The sequence below is a fragment of the Rhipicephalus microplus genome, chromosome X, assembly GCF_043290135.1.
Source record: "Rhipicephalus microplus isolate Deutch F79 chromosome X, USDA_Rmic, whole genome shotgun sequence".
Taxonomy (NCBI): Eukaryota; Metazoa; Arthropoda; class Arachnida; order Ixodida; family Ixodidae; genus Rhipicephalus; species Rhipicephalus microplus.
The window spans coordinates 354,429,174-354,455,948 of record NC_134710.1 but is presented as its reverse complement, the minus strand read 5'-3'; the positions used below and the strand labels follow the sequence as shown (position 1 = coordinate 354,455,948).

At 43.6% G+C, this 26,775-nt stretch overlaps 1 protein-coding gene across 1 annotated transcript in view; it reads right to left on the bottom strand.

Annotated features, from left to right (window-relative positions):
* LOC119161989 (nose resistant to fluoxetine protein 6) overlaps positions 1 to 26,775 on the bottom strand; it is a 109,488-nt gene that overhangs the window by 47,084 nt on the left and 35,629 nt on the right. Inside the window, exons 9-12 of the mRNA XM_037414477.2 lie at positions 25,104 to 25,190; positions 23,051 to 23,216; positions 20,667 to 20,749; positions 12,352 to 12,474 (exon numbers count right to left, since the gene is read on the bottom strand). Of these exons, the coding sequence (XP_037270374.2) occupies positions 12,352 to 12,474; positions 20,667 to 20,749; positions 23,051 to 23,216; positions 25,104 to 25,190 (459 nt within the window). The remainder of the gene's footprint in view (positions 1 to 12,351; positions 12,475 to 20,666; positions 20,750 to 23,050; positions 23,217 to 25,103; positions 25,191 to 26,775) is intronic.

The following is a 26,775-nucleotide window of genomic DNA, read 5'->3' as shown; positions in this document are numbered from 1 at the left end:
CATGAAGCCCTACTACAAAAGACAATGAAAATCACTGATACATGTGCTCAAAAATCAAGTCAAGCCCTGCATTTTAAAACGGTTCACCTTCTCAGCGCATCGGTACGATGTGTTTTAGGAGGGGGATTAAACTACGAGTTGATCATGATCCTCCGACGATGCACCCTGCTTCCTGCATATGTAAATACCACCAAACAAATAACAAGCAAAGCGCGCAGTGCACCAGCGGTCCGCGCGTGCCACCACACCACGAGCTAAAAGAAGGAGACTACCGGCTTGTGGTGTGACCAGTCCACGGCTGCGTGGGAAAGAAGAGGTCGAAGACATTCGTGAGGCTTGCGAGGAACAATTTTTGTGTAAGGTTGTCTTAAGTTCTCGGGCACAAGTTCACCCTCCGTGTGTGCCAAGAAGCTAATCCATTTGTTGGTAACAATATATATATATATATATATATATATATATATATATATATATATATATATATATATATATATATATATATATATATATATATATATATATATAAATATATATATATATATATATATATATATATATATATATATATATACATATAAAACCAACTGCGTGGTTCAAGAGGCATCAGTCACTGTCAAGAGCTCAGCTCTTCGTCGTAGACGTCTTTCAGGTGCTCCAACTAGATACTGTCTCTCTCCCTCTTCCCCGCTACATTCGCCCCGGTGGTGAAGAGGAGCCATCCTGGCGACTCACGGCGAAGCAAGCACAAGGGCATCATAGTAAGGTTTTAAGCGGCTGATGTGGACTGCCTCACGGCCACGGCATCGTCTGTCCTCGGCAGGTGTCACTGGTTCGACGACGTAGCTGACCGGTGACGTGCATTGAACGATGCGGTACGGACCATTGTACTTGAGTGCAAACTTTCGGGAGAGGCCGGGGGACTGGAATGGAACCGAAAGTCATACAAATGAGCCTACGGGGAAGCTGTGAGCAGACTTGTCTTGGTCGAGTCGTTCTTTTTGGAGACCTTGTGCGACGGATGTAAATGAACGGCACTCTTCGGCACACTGAACAAGTTCCGAGGCTGGGCGGTATTCTGAAGCATCTGGGCGGTAAGTAAGTATCGTGTCAAGCGTAGAAGAGGGCTCACGTCCGTACAGTAGAAAAAAAGGTGAAAACCCAGTAGTTGCTTGCGTGGCCGTATTATACGCATACGTCACGAAAGGGAGCACCAAGTCCCAATTAAAATGGTCTGAGGATATGTACATAGAAAGCATATCACCGAGCGTGCGGTTAAAGCGCTCTGTCAAACCGTTTGTCTGTGGGTAATAGCTTGTAGTGGTGCGATAAATAATATTGCACTCACTGAGAAGCTCCTGGACGACTTGCGATAGAAACGCACGCCCACGGTCGCTAAGCAGCTCACGTGGCGCGCCATGGCGAAGGACAAAGCTACGCAAGATGAACAAGGCGACATCACGAGCAGCAGCGGCTGGCAAAGCGGCGGTTTCAGCGAAACGGGTTAGGTGGTCAACGGCCACAATAATCCAGCGATTTCCCGCAGGAGTACAAGGTAGTGAGCCGTATAGGTCGATGCCGATTCTATCAAATGGCCGAGCTGGACACGGCAATTGTTGTAATTCGCCAGCGGCATGACAAGTTGTTTTCCGTCACTGACACTCAGTGCAGGAGCGTATGTACTTGCGAACGTACGAGTACATTCTACGCCAGAAAAATCGCTGACGAAGCCGGTCGTATGTTTTCAAAACACCAGCGTGCGCGTTTTGAGGGTCTGCGTGGAAGTACGCGCACATGTTGGAGCGCAAATGGCGAGATATAACATGAAGCCATTTCCTACCATCCAGCTGATAGTTGCGACGGTACAACATGGCATCTCATATTGCATAATGGGGAATTAGCCGACGTAGTGCACAAGGTAGACGCTGGCGTGGTGTCACCGAAGACGAGGAGAGAACGTTGATGAGCGAGGCTATCCAAGGGTCCTTGCGTTGTTCCGAAGGCATGTCAGCGATATCGATGCTGCCAATGGTAGCTTCGGCGAAGGAAACAGGTGCAGCGGCTGAAGGAAGGGGCGAACGAGAAAGAGCGCCTCCGTCGGTGTGCTTGCAGCCTGAGCGATAAATGATGTGTATATCGGATTCCTGTAAACGTAGTGCCCAACGTCCAAGCCGGCCCGAAGGATCCTTCAATGAAGCGAGCCAATAGAGTGAATGGTGATCTGTAACTACATCGATTGAGCGTCCATATAAGTAAGGACGAAATTTTTGTAAAGACCAAACAATGGCCAAACATTCCTTTTCGGAAACCAAGTATTTGTGCTCTGCCTTGGTTAGGGTGCGACTGGCGTACGCAACTACATACTCCGAGAAGCCAGGCTTGCGTTGAGCAAGGACAGCACCAAGTCCTATGCCAATGGAATCCGTGTGCACCTCGGTTGGAGCAGTAGGGTCGAAGTGGCGTAAAATAGGTGGTGAAGTAAGGAGATGGCATAATGTTGCAAAAGCATCATCGCATGCTGGCGACTAATTAGACAGGTGTCCATCTCCAGAGATCAGCTGTGTCAGTGGTGCGATTATCGAAGCAAAGTTCTTCACAAAGCGGTGAAAGTAAGAGCATACTCCGACAAAGCTGTGAAGCGCTTTCACAGTCGTAGGCTTCGGGAACTCGGCGATAGGACGAAGCTTCTCTGGGTCTGGGAGGACACCCTGTTTTGAGACAACGTGACGAAGTATCGTGAGCTTCCGAGCTCCAAAGTGGCACTTCTTGATGTTTAGTTGAGGCCTGCGCTCGTGAGGCAGCTCAAGACTTCGCTGAGACGTTGGAGATGACTGTAGAAATCAGAGGAGAAAACAACGACATCATCCAAGTAGCATAGGCATGTCTTCCATTTTAGCCCACGCAAGACGCTATCCAACATCCTTTCAAATGTGGCTGGCGCATTACAAAGGCCGAAGGGCATTACATTAAATTCGTATAGCCCATCGGGCGTCACAAATGCAGTTTTTGGAAGATCTGATGGTGCCATGGGGACCTGCCAATAACCGACCCGTAGGTCTAGTGCTGAGAAGAATTCAGCGCCTTGCAATCAGTCCAGGGCATCATCGATGCGTGGCAAAGGGTATACGTCTTTATTCGTGACTTTGTTTAAACGGCGGTAATCGACGCAAAAGCAAATCGAGCCGTCTTTTTTCCTCACAAGTACCACAGGTGAAGACCAGGGACTGCTGGACTGCCGAATGACGCCACGTTGAAGCATGTCGGCCACTTGCTCAGTGATTACACGACGCTCCACAGAAGATACACGGTAGAGACGCTGTCGCAGAGGCGCTTGGGAGCCGGTGTTAATCTGATGCACAACGGCGTGCGTTCGGCCTAAGGACGTCTGCTGGCAATCGAACGAGCCGCGAAACTAGTGAAGAAGTTCTAGAAGCTTTTCGCGGTGTGGTTCTTCATGTTCGTCATCAATTGAGGGGCCAAACAAATTATTATTTTCGTGGACAATTGAAAGGGCAGATGGCGTCAATGCATTAAGCTGCAAATCACTTTCACCATTAAGGTCGAAGATGGAGGAAACGTCTAAGTCTTAGAATGTTCCAATACATTCTCCGCGACGCAAGGTTGTGGGAGACGGCAAGGGATTTGTGACAAACAAATTGGTAGCGCCCGCCGAAATATCTACAACTGCAAACGGCAACGCGAGGCTCTTGCGACTTTGGAATGTTTGGGAAGGCGTAAACAACACTGCAGGCTTAGACACATCGGCACAAGATACGGGAACAAAGGCTGTGCTAGTCGGTGGCATGTCGATGTCGTCAGCGACAAACAGCTTGTTCAACGGAAATTCCGGAGACAAGGCACACAACGCAGAGAAGGCAACTTCAGCACAAGCACAGTCGATAACCGCATGATTACGCGACAGAAAATCCCAGCCGAGGATCACATCATGAGAACACGCCTGTAGCACAAGAAATTCAACGGTATACAAAACATCTTGGATGAGAACGCGGGCTGTACAGGCAGCTGATGGTCGAATATGGTGAGCACTGGCAGTACGGAGGGACAACCCCTTTGGCGTCGTGGTAACCTTCCGAAGCAGGCGGCAAAGTTTAAAATCAATTACTGAAACGGCAGCACCAGTGTCCACAAGCGCAAGGGTACGGTATCCATCCACAAAAACATCGATGAGGTTTGTCGGAGAAATGCGAGGACTTGATTCTTTCGACGACGACGCAGTTCGTGCCTCCGGAATTGCGGCATCTAGTTTTCTGCGTCTGAAGGGCAGGGTCGACGGCGCATAGGCGACAGGGAGCGACGTCGGGGAGATGGAGATCAGTGACTGACTGAGGGAGGGCGATCAGGTGAAGAGAATCTTTGTTGACGTGCCGTGTTGTTAAAGCGCCGAGAGTCGTGCGACGATCTTTGCATGTTGTCGCTCTGAACGAGAAGGCGGCGGCGGCACAAGCGAGCCACATGTCCTGCGTAACCGCAAGAATAGCGAATCGGGTGGTTGTCTGCGGTGCGCCACGGATTCGGAAACGCTGCAATCGGCCGGCTGAACGGAAATGGTGATGGCCGAACAGGGATCGGTGAGGTATCATAAGTGGGCTGTCGAGGTGCTCTGGCTGCAATTACTTGCGCATACGTCAAGGGTGCAGCCTCCAGAGGTGGTGAACGAGCGAATGACAAAGCGTCCGCTACCTCATCTTGTATGACGTGTCTTATGGCCGGGGCCAGATGATCTGGGGCCAAAGGATGCGTTTGTACTGGCTCGGGCGCGCTCGATAAAATGGAGAGCTGCCGAGCGACCTCCTCACGCACGAACTGCTTTATGCGAGCCAACATGTCGTTCTGGTCTCCGAGAGTCAAGACCGCAATCGAATCACGTTGTTCCAGAGAGCGCCGTGTTTGGACGCGTTGCTTGCGCAATTCATCAAAACTCTGGCACAACCAGACGAGTTCGGCAATGATTTGTGGGTCCTTGGCTAACAACATTTGAAATGCGTCATCGCATATGCCCTTGAGGATTTGTTTGATTTTGTCGGCTGCGAGCATCACTAAGTTTACCCGCTTGCACAAGTCAACAACGTCTTTAATGTAGCTGGTAAAGGTCTCTCCTGGCTGTTGAGCGTGCTCGTGAAGTCGTTGTTCTGCGCGGAGTTTTCGCACAGCAGGGCGGTCGAAGACTTCCGAAAAGGAGGCTTTGAATTAATCCCAGCTGGCAATGTCGGCTTCGTGATTGCGCAACCAGAGACTAGCGACGCCGGACAAGTGAAAGCTTACTTAGGTCAGCTTAGCCGCATCGTCCCACTTGTTCGCTGCGCTCACCTTGTGGTAAGTAGCCAGCCACTCCTCAACGTCTTGGCCGTCAGTGCCGCTGAAGATCGGTGGGTGGCGCAGTGGCCACACGCCGGGACATGTAGAGGCGGGAACTTGCGAGGTACCTTGGGTGGAGGGTTCTTCCGGCCTTTCTGGCACTGCAGGTAAGGTGCGACTTCGTAGTTCTAGCTTCGAAGACTACCCAGCACCTCCACCAGAGTATAAGAGGTTTATTGAATAAAACAAACTGCCTGATTCAAGAGGCGTCAGTCACTGTCACGAGCTTAGCTCTTCGTCGTAGTCGTCTTTCAGGTGCTCCAACAAGATACTGTCTCTCTCCCTCTTCCCCGCTACAATATAACTGCTTACAGTTAGTAATTTTTTCATCCACTTTTCTTTCTTCTTATTTACATTCCATTAATGTTAATAACTTCCCCTGTACATTCCTTGGCATTACTGTCTGTTATATCTCATTATTATTGCGTTAAAAACACGGAAAAACGAGCCCTTAGGTATACACTTCTTTCCCTTATATATATATATATATATATATATATATATATATATATATATATATATATATATATATATATATTGTCACGAGGTCGTGACGTGGCCGAAGACAGGATACTTTGTGTTGGGATTTAACTGTTTATTTGGGTGAATCTGTGCCCGGTAAACGAAAAGCCTGATTGCAGTAGCGGTCTTGCACAGATAGAAGTGACTGGAGCGTTGGCCGTCAATCAACAACTCACAAGCGGCGAAGTGCGTCGGCATTTATACTCTTGCCATCGAATGTTCTAGCGTTATCGCTGGCGGTGGCGTAAGTTCCAGAATAATCTGTACAGTTCGCAGAGTGGGCGTGGTCTTATCGAAATGATCTACGAAAGTCCGGAAGCTTCTCGAAAACTGCAGGCGCGGTTTGCACTGAGAATTGTGTAGTGTTTTGGGGCGATAACAAAACTTAAGAAATAGAACGTGACATTGCCCCCTTCTGAAAAAGGCATCGTCCCGATGCTTTAACTAAGATTGAGGTACAACAAAATCACAAGAAAGGACGTGTATCCTCTCCCACGAATATACGCCGCACTTAATCGGCTCCATAACGCCAAGTACTTTTCATCAGTGGACCTCAATACTGGCTATTGGCAAGTCGCAGTCGACGAAAAAGACCGAGATAAGACGGCGTTTATAACACCGGATGGCCTCTTCGAGTTTAAGGTGATGCCCTTCGGTCTTTGCTCAGCGCCTGCAACTTTTCAACGCGTTATGGATACAGTGCTGGTAGGATTGAAGTGGCAGACTTGTCTTGTGTACTTGGACGACGTCGTCGTGTTTTCCTCGAGTTTCGACGAGCATTTTCAGCGCCTTGAAGCTGTACTTAAAGCCATCAAGACGTCCGGACTCACACTGAAGCCAGAAAAGTGCAGATTTGCGTACGAGGAGCTCTTGTTTCTGGGGCACGTTATTAGCAAGCCTGGAGTTTGTCCCAATCCACGGAAAACAGACGCCATCGCCGATTTCCCGCCCTCCCCCCTGACAAGAAGGCGCTGCGCCGATTTCTGGGCCTGAGTGCCAGGCGGTTCGTGAAAAACTTTGCCCGCATCGCCGATCCTCTCACTAACCTTACCAAGGCTGACGTGGTGTTCAAGTGGGAAACGCCGCAAGAACACGCTTTCCAGGAGCTTAAACATCGGCTCCAGACGCCTCCGTTACTTGCCCATTTCGACTAATTCGCCGAGACAGAAATACACACTGACACAAGCAGCGTAGGTCTTGGCGCCGTTCTTGTGCAGAGGGCTGACGGACTTGAAAGGGTGGAGGTGCTGCTTCTTTGATGTTCGGGATGCCCCCTTCAAGCCGCGACGCCAGCCCAAGCGGCAAAGAAGACACGGACGCTAACCCTGAACAGCGAACAAGCCGCAGGCAGAGGGGACTACAACCAGAGTACGGGCCCCTTCCTGAAGCAGCCAGGCAGACCCGGATCCCGACATCAACTACTGCAACCATAACCGCCCCGTGTACCCAGCACCTCCACCAGATGTCACGGGGTCATGACGTGGCCGAAGACAGGATACTTTGTGTTGAGATTAACTGTTTATTTGGGCGAACCTGTGCCCGGTAAACGGAAAGTCCGATTACAGTAGCGGTCTTGCACAGATAGCAGTGAACAGAGCGTCGGCCGTCGATCAACAACTCACAAGCGGTGAAGTGCGTCGGCATTTATACTCTTGCCATCGAATGTTCTAGCGTTATCGCTGGCGGTGGCGTAGGTTCCAGAAAAATCTGTACAGTTCGCAGAGTTGGCGTGGTCTTATCGAAATGATCTACTAAAGTCCGGAAGCTTCTCGAAAACTGCAGGCTCAGTTTTCGCTGAGAATTGTGTAGTGTTTTGGGGCGATAACAAAACTTAAGAAATAAAACGTGGCAATATATATATATATATATATATATATATATATATATATATATATAATATTAAAGAGATCTAACAGACAATTATGCCAAGGAAAGCATAAGGGAAGATATTAAACTGAATTGTAATGTAAATATGAAGAAAGAAAAGTGGGTGAAAAGATCACTTCCCGTGAGCAGGAACCAAACCTGCGACCTTGGAATAACGCGTTCGATGCTCTACCACAGAGCTACCACGCCAGCCATCCCCGAAACACTTTATTAGGTTTATATGTGAATTTAAACGTGAGAGTATCAGTCAGCGCTACCAGTAGCCACGGCAGCGAGTGTAGCATACTCTTTTGAGCCTGTTTGGCGTCATGTAGCAAGTGATCTTATTACGAGCGGGCAGCTGACCATTAGTCCCTCGTATACAAACTAAAGGTTCGAAGTCTGCTAGTACGAGACTCTCGTTAATGAATTAAGTTAAGAAGTGTATACTTAAGGCCTCGTTTTTTTGTGTTGCACACAATAATAATGGGATCTAACACGCAATAATGCCAAGGAAAGTGTTCACGGCAAGGTACACTTTCAGCCACTTTTCTTTCTTCATATTTACATTAAAATTCGGTCTAATACCTTCCCCCTTATACTTTCCTTGGCATTATTGTCTGTTAGATCGCCCCGCCACGGTGGTCTAGTGGCTAAGGTACTCGGCTGCTGACCCGCAGGTCGCTGGTTCGATTCCCGGCTGCGGCGGCTGCATTTCCGCTGGAGGCGGAATTGTTATAGGCCCGTGTGCTCAGACTTGGGTGCACGTTAAAGAACCCCAGGTGGTCGAAATTTCCGGAGCCCTCCACTACGGCGTCTCTCATAATCATATGGTGGTTTTGGGACGTTAAACCCCACATATCAATCAATTGTCTCTTAGATCTTCCTTAATATATATATATATATATATATATATATATATATATATATATATATATATATATACAACAGAGGTTATTGGTCAGCTGCCCGCTCGTAATAAGTTCACCTGCTACGTGACGACACACAGGCTCATAAAAAGTGTACCACACTCACCGTCATTGCATCTGGTGGAGCTGACTGACACCCTCAAGCTTATTCACATATATGCCGAATGAAGTGACTAGGGGGATAGCCTCCGTGGTGGTTCAGTTGGCAGACCATCGAACTTGTTATTGGAAGGTCGCAGGTTTGATTCCTGTCCACGGCAAGTTATCTTTTCACTCACTTTTCTTTTTCGCATTTACGTCACTACTAGGTGTAATAATTACCACTAAACATTCCTAGGCATTATGGTCTGTTAGGTCTCATTATAATTGTGTGAAACACGATAAACAAGCCCTTAAGTCTGTTCTTGTCATATATATATATATATATATATATATATATATATATATATATATATATATATATATATATATATATATATATTTATATATATATACACTCATTTGCGGGCCCCCATGAAAGTTCGCTAAACAAGTGAAATTCGGAAGAAAACAGAGGAGCTGAGCATGGCTAAAGGTACAAAAGATTTAAAAAGATATTTCAGATCTCGTATGGAAGCTTTGCTCAGATTTAGATCAAGCAGTGTAGTGCGCTCTTCTTAATGCAACACTACAGAGGAAACCAATTTTTTCGTTCGCGTATTACTAAAGTAAAAATCCAGACTGATTTCGAAAACGCCACTCTTACGGCGCGATGACACTTTTTAAGCGAGTGAACGCGCGAAATGCGGGTGGAGACGCGACTTTGATATTTCCGCACAAAAGACCGTGACGTCATAGATTTTAATAGACGTTTACTGGTTTTTACATAGTTCTTTATTAGTAAAAATCAAGTACATTGTTAAATGTGGGGCTACAGGCATAACGTAGGAACTTCCACCAAGGTTCATTGCGCAAATTGTCGCGAAATTAGAAAGATATATCTTAACATCAATCACTTCAAGTTCGAAGATTTCGGAGAAAAGACGGAGAATTATACTTTCCTCAATTTTTCCCTCTAATGATTACCTTTTGCTGGTGAAACCTACGCCATCATAGTGTTTTCAGAGCAAAGTTCAATCTAAACCAAGACATTGTTTCACTGTGGGGTTCCTCTATAGGCACGTGTTATTACGTGTTACAGACATCGCGGATGCACAGACACGAGTATCCCAATATTCCTGCTCAGTGTGTGAGTAGTAGACAAAGATTTGATGTGTATTTTTTGGGAACAACCTTCAATGGCAGCGATGCAGGAATTATTCTATTTGATATCGTACGCGGGCCGAAGTGTCTTTATAACATTTGGCTTTTTACCTTTGCCGGCATCTCTCTTCTTTTTTCACTATGTTCGTCCCCAAACTAACGGGATTCGATTAGACACCAGACAACGTGTGAATGTTTCGCAATAATATATCGATCTGCTGAAGACGTCTAGCACTGTATTCGAGCAGTATCGTGACAGGTGCTGTTATAATTAGCATGCATAGAGAGTATATAATGCATTTAAATATTAGCTAGAGGTGCCAATGGGTGAATATCCTAATTATTTGCTTTGATTGACCGAATTTTTCGTAACCTTTCGAATGACGAGGCTTTTGTGATGTACAACAATACTGAGCCGATAAAATGCGAATAGATTATAACTTAAGTCCGCTGACAACTTACCTGTCACTGATATTACGCCCGTAATGTTTGTTTACTTTACCTCAACTGCGTGCTAATTGCGAAAAATAAGTCAATGAATGGCAATACGTATTCACCGTTACAGAAAGGGACATAATTTGCAATTATGCGTTATGAAGGCGTAGCTTACACTTGCAAAGGAGCTGCTGCTCGATATTGCTGAAGCGTTATAGCCATTTTCTAATTTCCGTGTGCTAACTTGCCTTTTCAGTAACCCGATGCTTCCAAATAAAGATATAACGTCTTAACTATGCGTAAGACTATACGTTCAGATAACGGGTAGCATAATGAAAGCGGTGCGGTGACGCTTACAGTGAAGGTGTCTGCGCTACCTGAGAAACAGTTTGCAAACATGAGCGATACAATGGGATTTGAGAAGCGTCTCAAGGTTAACTCTAACGCGATAACGTAACAAGATTGGCACTGGATAAACAGCTTTTACCTAAAAGGGTTAAGGCCGACTGTACAGTGCGCAGTTGCCAACCTTGCACTGCAGAAACACCCCGCTTCCTCTCGCTCCCCATCTGTGCAATGGCAGCAACAGGAAAACTAGTTGCTGGTCGTGAATGCCGCCGATGATATCGGCGTCTGCGCGTGTCTGTCCGCTCGGATCGCGGTTAGGCAGCAACGGGGCCGACGTCGATGTAATCCGGCCGCATTTCGCACGCACTGCGCAAAAAGACAACGTGATAAGTGTGACGCAACAGTGACGTACCGCGCTGCGCGCTCACAGCTGTCGCGGATGAAAACAGGCCGTGCATGGACTCGAGCACGTAGCAAGTCACGTGAACGCCTGGTTGTCAACAACATAAAGGTCAATGGCTCTTGCTGCCTACATAGGGGCGCCACGTAGTCTGTCTGTGCGGCTGGCCGCGGACGGCTAAGAAATTAGTGAGATCGCGAGCGTGCAGTTTCGCTTTTGTTAGTGGCGACTTGGGTAAGCTCAACGTAATGACCGGTAGTTCAATTACGTTCCAACTGTTTGTTCAGTTAGCTAAATTACCTTCAGAGTAATGCGACTTGGAGTTCTTATGTAGCTGATTGTGCACACTACATGTGGATTATCAACATTATTGTAGAGATGAGGTTCTCGAGGCTGGTAATATTTTTAGTCAGGTTCATGACAGCTGTGGATTTATAACGACATACGGAAATTTTGTAAGGTATTTTTGGTTGTTTTAAATTTTCTTATTCTGCCCATGTGTCCGCCACTATGTGCGCGCCACTCAACCACATCCACCTGCGGGCCCCCACTTCAAATTAAGAAAGTGCGTGCCACCACCGAAAAAAAAAAAACTTTTTACCTATACCATTGTCTCTAGCCGAGGAACTGTATGCTTTCTCGGACTTGGATGCTTGTGCAATTTCTTGCACAGCAAAAAGTGAATATAGACTATTCCTAGAAAGGGCTTGAATTCGCCCATTTGACTCAACCAGCTATCACCTCCAGTTAAAATGTTAATTGTGTTGGTTTCTATTATTACTGCCGTAATTAATGTTTTAACGCATCCGAAAACGCCTTCTGCCACGGAAAGGCAATGCCGTACCTATCACGCGGGTAGGTACGGCGGTTCTGTGATGCTATATATATATATATATAATCTTGATGAAGGCCAGACCCTAGGCCGAAAAGTCGAAATAAACCACGTTGTGACCGCTCACGGAGGATCTACAGAACTATATATATATATATATATACGGGTTCATTTCATGAAACACCATGTATACCTGCCACATCTCAAGATTTTTGTATAGGTTATGGTTAAAAAAACTTCCAAGTGCGTTATATTATGAAGTTTTGTGATAGTGTAGTGGGAATCAGGTACACGGTATGGCTCCCATGCTTCTATTCTACATACCTACAACTTGATTAGCGCTGAATCTCTTTCATCGGGGCCTTTCAAATCTATCTATAAAATACAACAAATCACATACTTACGGTATGGTCTCTGTCATCGCCACCATGAATGGATTCATGTGCGTGCCGGCCACTTGCCATGTCGCCAATGAACAGCCAAGAAGAGAGAGAAGAATGAAAACTCCAATAATCCATCTGTGATGGCTGTACGGAATAAACATTGGCACCCACTTTCGATTGGAAACTGTTCAATAACTAGTCTATACCGTTTGTAAAGCGATGACTTTGACTTTTCGATTCATTTCCAAGTTTTTATTAAGCATCAGTTATTGAAAAAAAAACAGATAAAAAGACACTCAGACTGAGGGCATAACCACTGCATTAATGAGTAAAACATCCGGGTAACTTCACAAATGCATGTATATTCACTTTGAAAAACATGAAAAAATAATTGCTACTCTAGACCAGTTTCTAACAGAATTTTTGCACAAAAGAAGGCAAACAGCAAAAAGCGAGATGAGACAAGACGTGGTGCTCACTAACGACAGTTCTTAGTGCTAGTTAGCGCCATTCATTGTCTCACCTCTTTGTTAACTTTCTGGCTAAACCAGAAAATATCCTAGTTCTTTCATTGTTTCTTCACTGAAAAACAATGAAAGAACCAGGTTATTTGCGCTCGTAGACCTATCTTAACCAGTTTATTTCATAAAGATGAACACTCTGTCGTTGGCCAGAAGAGGTTTCCCTAAAGGCGACCACGTATACTGCGTGCTTCATATAGTGTGTTCTTCAAAAAATGCGTGCGCAGTTCTCCAGAATTAGGAAAGTAAGAGATTTTCATGCTGCCTTCATAATTACTTTCATAAGGTGGTAAGCGGCTTAAGTGGAGTAGAGGCATGAATTACGACAATAAATAAAGAACTCTGGTTGCTTACTGTTTATATAGCAACCACAGATGACCAAGCCCAATCAGTAAATGAGACCTCTTCCTGTAAAGAGCCTATTATCGCTATAAGATTTCAAAGGAGCAGCCACGTACGGGCAATTACGAGTGAGTCATTATATCTGACTAACAAACAAAGCTCCGAAAACGCAGCTATGTGTGCTATGTATGCCATAGCATACATAGCACGCAAAAACGCTTTCATGCCCCCCTTAAGATGAAGGATGTGCTCGCCCATCAGCGGGGAAAAATTGCTTTGAAGACATTTTGAATGAGCAAGCGTCGTTGTATACCAAATATCGATTGACTTCACTTAGTGGTCGTGCGGGTTTCGTTTGCGATTGGAGCACGTATGTCGAGTACGTCAACGAATCGAAAACAACTATTACCACTAGAATTACCGTTGTGTAGAAGGGCGTCCTTCTAGTCGTATGCTGGTTGCTCTCCTATAGCTTTGCTTTCAGTTTTTCAGATGAATACGGTGAAATTTTTTTGCTGCGTGATAAACACCAGAGGTGGATTTCTCAAGACCTTAAAGCGACGCCAGCCTTTTCGCAGGATCCACTTTCCAATTTTGAGCCGACCACCTGTCTTCGTTAGAGAAAAAATCAATCTATTGTACTTATTGAATGTCATAATTTTTTGTTCAAGTCATTTTGAAATGTCTCCCTCCACAGGAAAAGTAACTTTAAAGGCAGCGAGCAAAAAATCCACGCATCTCTACGAAATGACGGATGACGAGTTCACGAAGCTAGGTCCTAAGGCTCATAATGTCTACGTTGAATACGCCGACTAGTATAAAGAACAGACCAATGGACGGATGGACACACGTGCGGGAGAACGGATGAACGGACAGGTTGACTGACGTACGGATCCATGGACTGATGCATGAAAAACGGACTAACGAATGCACGGACGGAATGACCGATGGACAGACTGAAGGACTCCTGGACGGATACATGGATAGAGGGACAGGCGGACGGCGCAAGTGATTGTGTATTTTGTTATATATTTGATTCGCGTACACATAAGTTCGTGTTTTCACACAGGCGTTTTTTTATTTTTAGTTCTGCAGACGTTCAGTTTCGGTTTCGGTTTTGTGGCGAGTGACTGATGTGGATGACGAGACTCGGCCCAAAGAATATTCTGCCCTCAAACTTTGCGCATGCTCGAGTTCCGCCTTCAACAGTACAATGCAATGGCGTAGGTAATCGGGCACCCGGAGCATCGCCTTCAACCAAGCCTCAAAAAAAGATTGTTTGTGCCCTTAACATTGGTCATTTCTAAGTATCCTAGACTGCCTGTAGCGAGTACAGTTGTGAAATACCCACTAAGAGTATTACTTCCTTTTGCAAACTAGTGAAATACCCATTACGCATTCGAGACGTGCCACGCGCACCTCGAGGCTGCACACTTTGTAATGGAAAAGCAGCTTAACTCTCCTCCCATTGTGTGCGATTCGCATGTTTGGGTGCATGGTGCATCTCTACAATTCAACCACGTAATGTTACATGTGATATAGAAGCTCTTTCTAAATGGAATTCTTGAATCAGTTTTTTTTATGATGCGGTTCGAAGCAATCGCTTGGCTTCAAGGAAGGACAGCGCCTTACGTTGCAGAATGCCTGGGCACAATATTATTATTTATTTGCATCTGCCTCAAGTTTTTGCTCATGGACAACGCCGATTTTATTCTGGCAACCAAGGATGCAAACCAAGGACGAAAATTTCTGCGAAAAGAGGTTTCAGCACTATCGCGTTAAACTTTGTTTATTTTCTTCTGTATTTGTGATTTTCTGTCACCTTTGCTGAAGCAGCCTGCATTGGTATAGGTATCAGTCAATAACTGTGCACTATACAAACTGCGAAATAACCGAATTCATACATGCTACACATAACACACACACACACACACACACACACACACACACACACATATATATATATATATATATATATATATATATATATATATATATATATATATAAGGGAGAGAAGTGTATACCTAAGGGCTCGTATTTACGTGTTTTAACACAATATTAATGAGATATAACAGACAGTAATGCCAAGGAATGTACAGGGGAAGTTATTAGAACCAATAAAATGTAAATAAGAAGAAAGAAAAGTGGATGAAAAAATTACCAGCTGTGAGCAGGAATCGAACCTACGACCTTCGAATAACGCGTTCGATGCTCTAACCACTGAGCTATCACAGCGGCCGTCCCTCCATCCACTTTTTGGGGGTTATATGTGAATTTAGAAGTAGGAGTGACAGTCAGCGCCATCTATAAGCCAAACAACGAGTGTGAAAACACTCTTATTCGCATGTTTGGCGTCACGTAGCACGTGAACTTATTATGAGCGGGCAGCTGATTAAATGTCCCTCTTATACAACCTAAACACACCAAGTCTGCCAGTACGAGACCCTCGTTCAATGAAATAAGGGAGAGAAGTGTATACCTAAGGGCTCGTATTTACGTGTTTTAACACAATATTAATGAGATATAACAGACAGTAATGCCAAGGAATGTACAGGGGAAGTTATTAGAACCAATGGATTGTTAATAGGAAGAAAGAAAAGTGGATGAGAAATTACCAGCTGTGAGCAGGAATCGAACCTACGACCTTCGAATAACGCGTTCGATGCTCTAACCACTGAGCTATCACAGCGGCCGTTCCTTCATCCACTTTTTGGGGGTTATATGTGAATTTAGAAGTAGGAGTGACAGTCAGCGCTATCTATAAGCCAAACAACGAGTGTGAAAACACTCTTATTCGCATGTTTGGCGTCACGTAGCACGTGAACCTATTATGAACGGGCAGCTGATTAAATGTCCCTCTTATACAACCTAAACACACCAAGTCTGCCAGTACGAGACCCTCGTTCAATGAAATAAGGGAGGGAAGTGTATACCTAAGGGCTCGTATTTACGTGTTTTAACACAATATTAATGAGATATAACAGACAGTAATGCCAAGGAATGTACAGGGGAAGTTATTAGAACCAATGGATTGTAAATAGGAAAAAAGAAAAGTGGATGAAAAATTACCAGCTGTGAGCAGGAATCGAACCTACGACCTTCGAATAACGCGTTCGATGCTCTAACCACTGAGCTATCACAGCGGCCGTTCCTTCATCCACTTTTTGGGGGTTATATGTGAATTTAGAAGTAGGAGTGACAGTCAGCGCTATCTATAAGCCAAACAACGAGTGTGAAAACACTCTTATTCGCATGTTTGGCGTCACGTAGCACGTGAACCTATTATGAACGGGCAGCTGATTAAATGTCCCTCTTATACAACCTAAACACACCAAGTCTGCCAGTACGAGACCCTCGTTCAATGAAATAAGGGAGAGAAGTGTATACCTAAGGGCTCGTATTTACGTGTTTTAACACAATATTAATGATATATATATATATATATATATATATATATATATATATATATATATATGTATATATATATATATATATATATATATATATATATATATAATGAGGTCTAACAGACAGTAATGCCAAGGAATGTACAGGGGAAGTTATTAGAACCAATGGAATGTAAATAATAAGAAAAAAAGTGGATGAATAAATAACCAGCCGTGAGCAGGAATCGATTTTTTGGGGGTTTATATGTGAATATACAAGTAGAAGTGACAGTCAGCGCCATCTATAGGCCAAGCGACGAGTGTGAAAACACTCTTTTATGCGCATGTTTGGCGTCACGTAGCACGTGAAAGTATTATAAGCGGGCAACTGATTAATAGTCATTCGTATACAACCTAATGACACCAAGTCTGCCAGTACGAGACCCTCGTTTAATGAAATAAGGGAAAGAAGTGTATAGCTAAGGGCTCGTTTTTCCGTGTTTTAACACAATATTAATGAGATCTAACAGACAGTAATGCCAAGGAATGTACAGGGGAAGCCATTAGAACCAATGGAATGTAAATAAGAAGAAAAGTGGATAAAAAATTTACATATAAACCCCCAAAAAACGGGTGGAGGGAAGGCCGCTGTGGTAGCTCAGTGGTTGGAGCATCGAACGCGTTATTCTAAGGTCGTAGGTTCGATTCCTGGTCACGGCTGGGTATTTTTTATACCATGTTCTTTCTTTTTATTTACATTCCATTGGTTCAAATAAGTTCCCCTGTACATTTCTTGGCATTACTGTCTGTTAGATCTCATTATTATTGTGTTAAAACACGGAAAAACAAGCCCTTGGGTGTACACTTCTTTCCCTTCTATATTTATATATATATATATATATATGTATACACTTCTTTTCCCTATATATATATACATATATATGTATATATATGTGTGTGTGTGTGTAATAGTAGTGCTTGCATGAATTACGGTCATTTTGCCAATCACCGGAACTGTCATGCGCTATTCTGCATTCTTCAAAACAATATGTAATAAATACGCATTGTTTTTTTTCACATCAGGGTTGTCACTTAAGCCCTCATAGCAGCTAGCTAACAAACGGCCGCTGCCATTACTGATCAAGCGATGTTGACGGTACATGGAAATGTGGAGGCCAGCTGACGGAGCGCCGTGGTGTTTCCTTATGGTGGGGGAGAAAGTCCCGATCGAGAGATTACCATGACAGAGTCAGGCGCCATGATGTTGTGATACATATTGGCGCGATTTGTGTTTTTTTCTTTCAGTCATTCCAGAAGCTAACAACACTGCTGGATCAACAGCACTGCTGGATCTCATCCACACCGTCACAATGCTCGGGACGGCTTTAAGCTCTCCCATAGTAGAGTACCCTGTGCTCTAAATAGTTACCCCCTTTGTCTAACCCCCCACCCCCGTTCTAGAAAAATAAAGAGTACTGATTAACAATTTTTCATGTTTGCTCGAAACATTGACTCTGCCGTGTGTACCTGTGGGTGGTCGCAGTCTTGGAGAAGGATTGTTTCAGAGCCACTGATGTCTTTTAATGTATTCTCGTTCCTAGTGCTAGGACGTAGCGCGTGCGAGATCATATAACGTTGTTGTCAGGAATGATTTTCATTGGGTTCGCAACCCTTCATTGTCACTGATTATTCAAGGTTGACCTCAGCCCCCTTTATTGGTGCCCTTCGTGGCGCGATGGACACTAAGCCCTTGCTTTCGAGGTCACATTTTCTTCTGTTGTCAAGACTTGGAATTCGTACACTATTGTGCATATGTGTGCGGTTCTAGCCTGCGCACGGTGCCGGATTACGCGGTTCAGAAAAGTCTCACAGTGATCACTCCTCTTTTCTAATCGCTATTGGTGTCAAAACCAGTTTCCACTCCCCTCAAAAAGTAAAAAAAAGAAAGGAGATCGCTTGCGAAGCCTGCTTACTTTATCCCCAATGAAAGATGTGTTTGAAATTGCTTTTAGTATTGAAGTTGAAATAGACGTACAGAAATTGCCTGGGAACTGCACATCCAAGGAATAGCTTGGCTGCGGTATATTCAGCTTATATCCAACGTAATGCTACACAGTAAGTGTTTACAGGGTTCTGTGCCATGACAACCCCTGTGATATGCGACCTCGAGCGTGCTTCTTGTAATGTAATAAAGCTTACAAAACATGAACCCACCCCACCGCGGTGCTCTAGTGGATAAGGTACTCGTCTGCTGACCCGCAGGTCGCGGTATCGAATCTCGACTGCGCCGGCTGCATTTTCGATGGAGGCTGAATTGCTGTGTGCCCGTGTGGTCAGATATGGGTGCACGTTAAAGAACTCCATGTGGTCCAAATTTCCGCAGCACTCCACTACGGCGTCTCTCATAATCATATGGTGGTTTCGGGACGTTAAACCCTACATATAAAAACACGAACCGTTATGACCTGAGGGATACATTGGGGATATTCTTCTATTAAAAAGCGCCAAACAGCGTCTGGAAAAACTCAGTAAAAAATTTATTGCATTTTGCCGCCTCACAAGTGGGTTTATGCAACTTTCAGAGAGAGTTGCATAAAATTCATTATAAATTTGTAAAAAAAGACAATTCTTGTCTGCGGAACAGTACTACACACGTCGGGCCAACCCCTGAGAGATAAAATAAAAGGTAGCGACACTAACCAAAGTCAAGCCGAAAGTCTGCACGTGGGGCTCCTGAATTTTCCTACATTGGAGGAAACTTAATTGCTATATACTTGTCTATGGCGTAGAAAGGAAATGGGTCAACCACTGCATTAGCAATTGTGACAATGAAAATAACGTTCCTAAAAGTAATAATGCAAGGACAAAATGTAAGCAAGTAGGAAGTGCGGAAGTGAACCTGATACAAATATTTTGAACTTGTGTGTCAGGTAAGTTTAGGCTTTTTTGTATAAAATAGCCAACATTGAAATGTTACTCCAACTGGGCCATTTCATGACAGGTGATTCAATAGCAACTTTTAACTGAAAAACTGTCACTGTTTTGACGGACCATGCATTGTACCTAGCATGTTGCGGAACGTTAACGAATGATGGCGATTCATTTTGCTTTGTCGCTCAAACAATTGTTTTCTTCGCAGTACGTGGTACAATGAAGGATTATTAGCTCTACTGTCTCTACATTTCACAATTATGACAGTATTATTCACTCACACTTCCAATGTGCTTCAAATAACTGTTCGTGTATGTCACATTCACTCTGTCTCTAGGTGTCCAGAAAGTATTCGCAAAACATTCGATTTCACTTCTGTGCCCTCACAACGCAGACAGATGTCTGGGTGAAGCGACGGGTTCGAGAGGTGGTATTTGTTTAAAGCTTACATGTTCTGATCTCAGAGCCATGAGGTTTCGTTAAAAAAAGATTTCTCTGGTTTTTAATCAATCTTTTTTTTCATTTTCCGACATACTAGCATAGCCCCGCTTCAAATAGATGTTAATGCTGCGTCCAGCACTCAGAAATCTGACATCCTCCACCTGCACCAGAAGGGGAAGATCAGTGATATCAGATGATGGAGGTTCGTGATTGCCTACCTTATGTAATTAGTCCGATTCCACATACCTATACAGAGTGGAATTCCAGTGAATAAATCTACGCTGGCAGATATCTGTCTTTCCAATGAAGAGCCTTCTTTCAATAATCCGCTGCTGAAAAGAGGGTTTGTCTTGTTTAAGCTGATAGAGGTCAGCAAAAGTACTTTCATAGAAAAATTCCAAGTAGCAGCTACACCATTCCAGAAGCAAGTGCGATGTCTGTATTTTTGTAGTTGTTTGAGGGGCTCGTCTTTATTTTTTTACAATACACATGTGCTTCTTATGAACATTCGTAGAATTCCGTTCTTTTTTCTGACAGCCTATGTACATAGTGCTCAGTACATTGTCATTTAAAGGTCTTGGTGAGATTTTTCCTTTTCCGAAAACAACGTCCGAAAATATTTTCAAAAAAAGCCTAAAAACTTCTAACCCCTACACTCCTCCACATTTTACGCAGTGCAACTCGCATAAATTTTTTAGAGTATTCACAACTCACTTCTTCAACGTCAAGATGACCAGCAGGGAAACAACAAAAAGTTGGAAATCGGCCGAGAGGTACCAGACATGGGGCATCACAGACTGCAAAATATTGAGAAAAAAAAGATAATGATGTGGTTGCATAAATACATAGTAAGAGGGAAACGCATGTTGGCTTCAGCAGCAGTTCACGCAGTTATCTTTTTATTTGAATAATATTCAGGCGTTATATAATGTACTGATTATAATTATTACTGCTTTTATTTGTTATTGATTGCCTCACAAGATTTTTCGCAATTTTGTTTTACATTCCACGAGTTGCAGACGTGCCTTTCTGAAAACATGATTTTTTTCCGCAAAGAAAAGCGACCAATCACTTCAGTTCATTCACTGTTAGTGTATTTGAATCATTCACCAAAAAACTTGCACTGATATTCCTAGACGCATCATTTACCACAATCATTGAACAAACACTGAGACAGCTTGTCACCTAGTACCCAGCTGATGGAACTGCGGATTCGGGCAGAGTTCTTTGTTCATATTTTATTTTTATGATTTTTTCTAAATGTATTTCTCTCCTTTTTTAATTTTATCCTCATTTCAGTAACATTATTTGTTCCTGCTATGTTTCTTCATTCTCTCTTTAAGTTTCCTTCTATTTCTGGCTTTATGCATCCGTCTTTCTTCCTCTGTCTCTTTTTACTCCCTTTCTTTCTCTCAGCTTATCTCATTCTCTTGATTTCTGTTTAACTAAATTGCTACTCTCCCCTTCCTCTTACATGTCTCATTCTCACGCTCATTTACCTTTCTCAGCACTTTCGTATACCTTAATATGCGAAGGTATGTTCTATTCCGCTTTCGATCCTCGATAGCCGAGTGGTTGCGATTGTCGCATGCGGCATGTGGGTAAGCGGGTGCGAACCCCGCATTGTGAATGCTTTTTTTTCTACTAAGTCTCTTCTCTCCCTCTATCTATCTATCTCTTTTCTTCTTTTGCGCTCTCCCTCTGGACTTGTTCTCTCATTCATCGAAGGCAGTACCCTCAACATCGGCGCACAGGCTCTAAGGGCGAAGCAGAACCTATCAAAGAGAGACAGGATGATATATATATATATATATATATAAATATATATATATATATATATATATATATATATATATATATTTGCGTTTTTAAAATAATTTTAAATTTACATAACTTGGAAACTCATGTATGTGATGTTTGCAGCAAGATTCGCAGCGCAGACTGGCACATATTCTAACGCTAGATACTAGGTCGTATGAATGGCGTGATTCTCGTCAGGCTTTTCCCAGCCAGCTACTTACGTGAGAAAAAATTATGCTGTACAGTTTATGGAACGCCCAAGCAAGTTTTTAAATACGTTTACAATTTGCCCATAGGCAGTCTATTCCTACAGATTGTTAACTGTTTTAAATTTTCACTTAATTTCTTGCATAGCTGAGCCTTTCAAAGACTATATGCATTGCGAACACAGGACAAGATGTTGAACCATTAGAATTTAACCAATGAATTTTATACGAGAACCTTCATGAGCGCCCCATCGCAGTGGCCCAGTAGTTAAGGTACTCGGCTGCTGACCAGCATGTCGCGGGATCAAATCCCGGCTGCGGCGGCTGCATTTTTGATGGAAGGAAAAATGCTGTATGCCCGTGTGCTCAGATTTATGTGCACGTTAAAGAACCCCAGGTGGTTGAAATTTCCGAAGTCCTCCACTGCGGCGTCTCTCATAATGCATGGTGGTTTTGGGACGTTAAACCCCGCATATCATCAAGCTCGATGAGTGAATGTGTCAGCGAAGATGTGAAAAGTTAGTTGTGGGGCAGTCTAAGTAGCATCTTAGGAGCGCCAAAATGTAGCAAATGATGCACATTTGCTTGGATGTTACACTAAGATGGCAATTATTGAATTGTTAGGAAAATCAGAGCCAACGGGTTTCTCCGCTTGAGTGAGGTGACTGAATTTACATAACGCCAAACTATTCCTACCCGCGAAGTTCAGCAGTTATAAACATCAATGCTAACAAGGCCTGTAAATGCACTGCCGTCATTTTCCCAGTACCCCTTGGCAATGTCAAATGCTACCGTGATGTTGTGTTAGTCCTCCATAGTTTGCAGCTCTGTCAGATATTCTCAATGTAGAATAAGCGATCTTCTATCGACCCTTCTGAAGTCAGTAATTCCTTAAAGCCAAATGATCTTTTTAAGCTTGACTTGAGAACTGCTATCCACCTAGCCGAAATAAAGTGTATTCTATAATGCGAAGTTTTTGTCCTCGCAACAAACATAGCCAAAAGTCCGAAATTGCAAACAGGTATGCTCGGTACACACAAACCTGCTGTGTATACAGAAAAGGAGACAGTGAGAAGAAACAATTGTACTCACGAAGGTGATTTCACCGCGAAAATTTCGTACTTGAAGTAGCATGTCCCACCAATGGTTGTTGATTTCATAATAAAACTTGTCGAAGAAAGTTTTTGCATCTGGTCCAGATGTGAATGCCGGAAGGATGTATATGCACATAATCATGAAGAAGAGTGGTGTCGTAGACCTGGAATAGATTAATATTCGTAGAGAGAAACACTACTGGACAATTCACTTTAAGATGTTCAAGAGCCTGGTGCTGTCGACGACCGGCAGCAGAGAGGAACAAATGCATCAATGCTTGATTCCAGTGCGACAGGAGAGGCACGTGTACACTTGGTTTACAAATTTAGTAGCTGCAGTGAAATATGTTTACCGATCAATTAACCAGGATACCCTCTGACCACCAAATAAGGACATTCGTAATTGCAAAGTTTCAAGAATTGGATATCATTGTCTAAATGAACATGTCTTGAAAGGCGAAGGGGCACTTCTATCTTACGAAACATTGCTGCTCAAGAGTTACTCACAATTGTCAATTTTGCTTAGTTACCAACTATAATGAAATTTCATGCGTCATTTGTAAAATAAATGCGTCAAATACCATTGCTCTTGAAAGTGATGAAGGCACCACCACACCTTCAGAGACAACAAATAGAAACAAAGAGTTGCTGCCTTAAGGGGCGTTCGTTATTGTACAAATGCATTTGCAGTATAATAGCTTGTATTAATAGCGCTGAATCATTGGCTTGAGCCTCTGCTACCGGTTTGTCTATTTTTGTACTCTTGCAGCTTTAGATGCTCCCCTTCCAGGCAGTAGAGGTTCGCATACAGACTGGGAAGTACAGGTTAGCTCATGATATTTTATCCTCTTTTGGTTGACCTTTCCTCTTTTTTGATCTACTCTCTCTCTTTCTGCGTGGAAATAAATACGGTAGCCATAAACAATTGTTTTGACTGAAATGTCCTTTAACGAGAAATCTGATGCACAACTGAAGGAAACAACAATGACAGTGCTAAAGTTTGAGTCGTTAGTAGAAGTTCCTCACATTTCTGTTTTTTAGGAGTGAAGCTCCTTATCGCATGGCTTGTGCGTCCCAGTTGTCGTAGTGCGTAACCTGTGGCAGATACCCACCCTCGGGCACATATCGTCATGTTCACATGTTCTTAAAAACGTGGCATGGCGTCGTTATCACGCTCTCGGTGTTAACAAAGCGCTGAGAACATAAATGTGGTACATACTCTCGTTTACTCCTAGGATTGTCCGCTGGATGGCGGTACTTGTATATGATGAATACATGATAAAAAGAAGCGAGATAACGGTACTTGTAGTGTTTACTAGATGGACGGGCGGACTCACGAAGGGACGCATGAACGGACAAAAAGATAGGCAGGCGTACAGACAAACAGACAGACATGCGCACGGACGTACGGATGAATGGACGAATGAACACACGGACGCACGCACAGACGGACGCACGAACGGAAACATGAATGGACGCACGAACCGGTGCACGTACGGACGGAAGCACGGACGGATTCACGTACGCTTCACCCCACTCATCATCAATCATTCCGTCGATATGCGTTGATTTTTTATTGATGTCGATGGAGAGAGAAAATTTTACAAATTATTTCACCATTTGTAGTTCGCGAACGTAGGCCCAACAGAATTGCACTGCACCCACATTTTGTATGAGGCATCGCAACTTCAAAGCCAGGACAAAAGTCAAGACTGGTAGTGTGCGCGAAGCATTTTGTCGTGTATTTTATTGACGTTGTAATTTGTGTAACGACTAGTAACCAGGGCTGAAATTCAAAAAGGCGCATATTACGCAACCAGTTGGTAGTAAAAGTTCATCAAAAGTGTTTTGTTATTGCTTGCATTAGAATCAGATGTTTGGTGTTACCCATTCAAACTGAAATATTTTTTGAAGTGGAAGGTTGCTGAAATTGCGTTTGATGACGCAAAATTGGTGCTAACACAGATGCACAAACGAAGACTGTAAAGTGGTTGCTACAAAAGTATTAGCCCTGTTGGTAGGAAGACAAAGACAAACGTGGGGTAGCTTACCTGATTATTCTGCGGATCACAGCTAGAAAAAATATTATCCATCCATTTCCTCTGTGCTTGGCGATTGTGTAACACATCAGAAAACCACTGAAACATAATGAGTTTTATAAAAAATGGTTCAGATATTAAAAGTGCTGATATGTAGGCTGTAGAAAGGTGATTCTATTGTTATCATCGACTAATTTGCAGTTCAAGTTAGAAAACACATTTTAAGGAGACAACCATTGTAAGCAAGGGGGTATACCATCATTACCATGCCTTTATGCTGGAATGTTGAGATAAAAACGTCACTAATAGTGCAGGTCAAAATTATGTATTAGCTCGATGGTGCCCTTAAGAAGGCGTGTATTAGAAGCAGTAGCAAGATTTTACTATCAAGAGTGGAGTTATACTACAAATATGTTTTATAAAGAACGAGGTGCCATAATCTTGGAGTACATCGGGACTTCCTCTCAAAAGTAATTACGGTAGTTCGCAATCAAAAGCAGCAGTAAGACAAAGTCGAATTTGAGTGACGAACAAAGAATAATGAGAAACAACAAACACATTGGCATTTATACAACACTACGATTTTCACAAATTACGTGGTGGATAGAAGATTGATTATACCAGAAATTTAAAAAAAACAGGCCTATACATGGATAACAGTGTATATGCTTGAAAAGGCATAATTAAACAAATTAGTGTTAGTAAATAACGTCCAATACCTTAAAAAAGAAACATCTTATGGATGACACTGAATGGCTCTGCTTCACCACCACACCCTGCATTTTGACAACATTTGTACAGTTTCGAAATGCGGAGCATTTTTTAGTCGTAAAACGTCGTGGATTCGGCGTTGGCGGTGTCGTCTACATCCCCACTGTGCATGCTCGAGTCACATGCCGCATGCTCACGTCTCGAGCCAACTGTCGGTCCCCTCCTCCATAGAGTTTCCTAAATATACACTGGAAGAAACTCTGGCGATAGTGTCTATGGGAGCTGCTACGCACGGAGCTTCATCGTGAATGGGAATGATGGGTAGAACATGAATTTGTCTAATCTTCGTACTTTTGGCTTCGTGTGTGTTCGTGTGGCTTGAAGCTGCGTTCACACGAAACGAAAATTGCTAAATGTTCAATGGTTGTGCTTCACAACCTTATTATTATAGGCTTATCTTTTCAAATAGGCTCACGAAGTTCTAATGGGTTCGTTCTTTCTTTCGAAAGAAAACCGATACATAGCAATAAACGAACCCACAAGTGCGATTTCTAACCCGCAAGTAGAAAAAATAGGTAAATCCGTATACTATCCATCATCCCCATGGTCGCTGAACAATCGCAGCGCCAGATTCCCCCGTGGTTATATTTAGGGAATTCTATGCCCTCCCCCTCTCTCGTATTGCGAGGCCGGCGCAGGCCGACCCCATCGTGGTGGTCTAGTGGCCAAGGTACACGGCTGCTGACCCGCACGTCGTGGAATCAAATCTCGGCACGGCAGCTGCATTTTTGATGGAGGCGAAAATGCTGGAGGACCGTGTACTCAGATTCGGGCGCACGTTAACCCTTTCAGCCTTGGCACCCTATAAAAAGGACAAGAAGAGATTTTGCAGCCAAATATGACATAATGAGTGAGAAAATAAAAAAAAAGTGATCCGAGCTACTTTCAATGCACCTGCGCAAGTGTAGGTAGT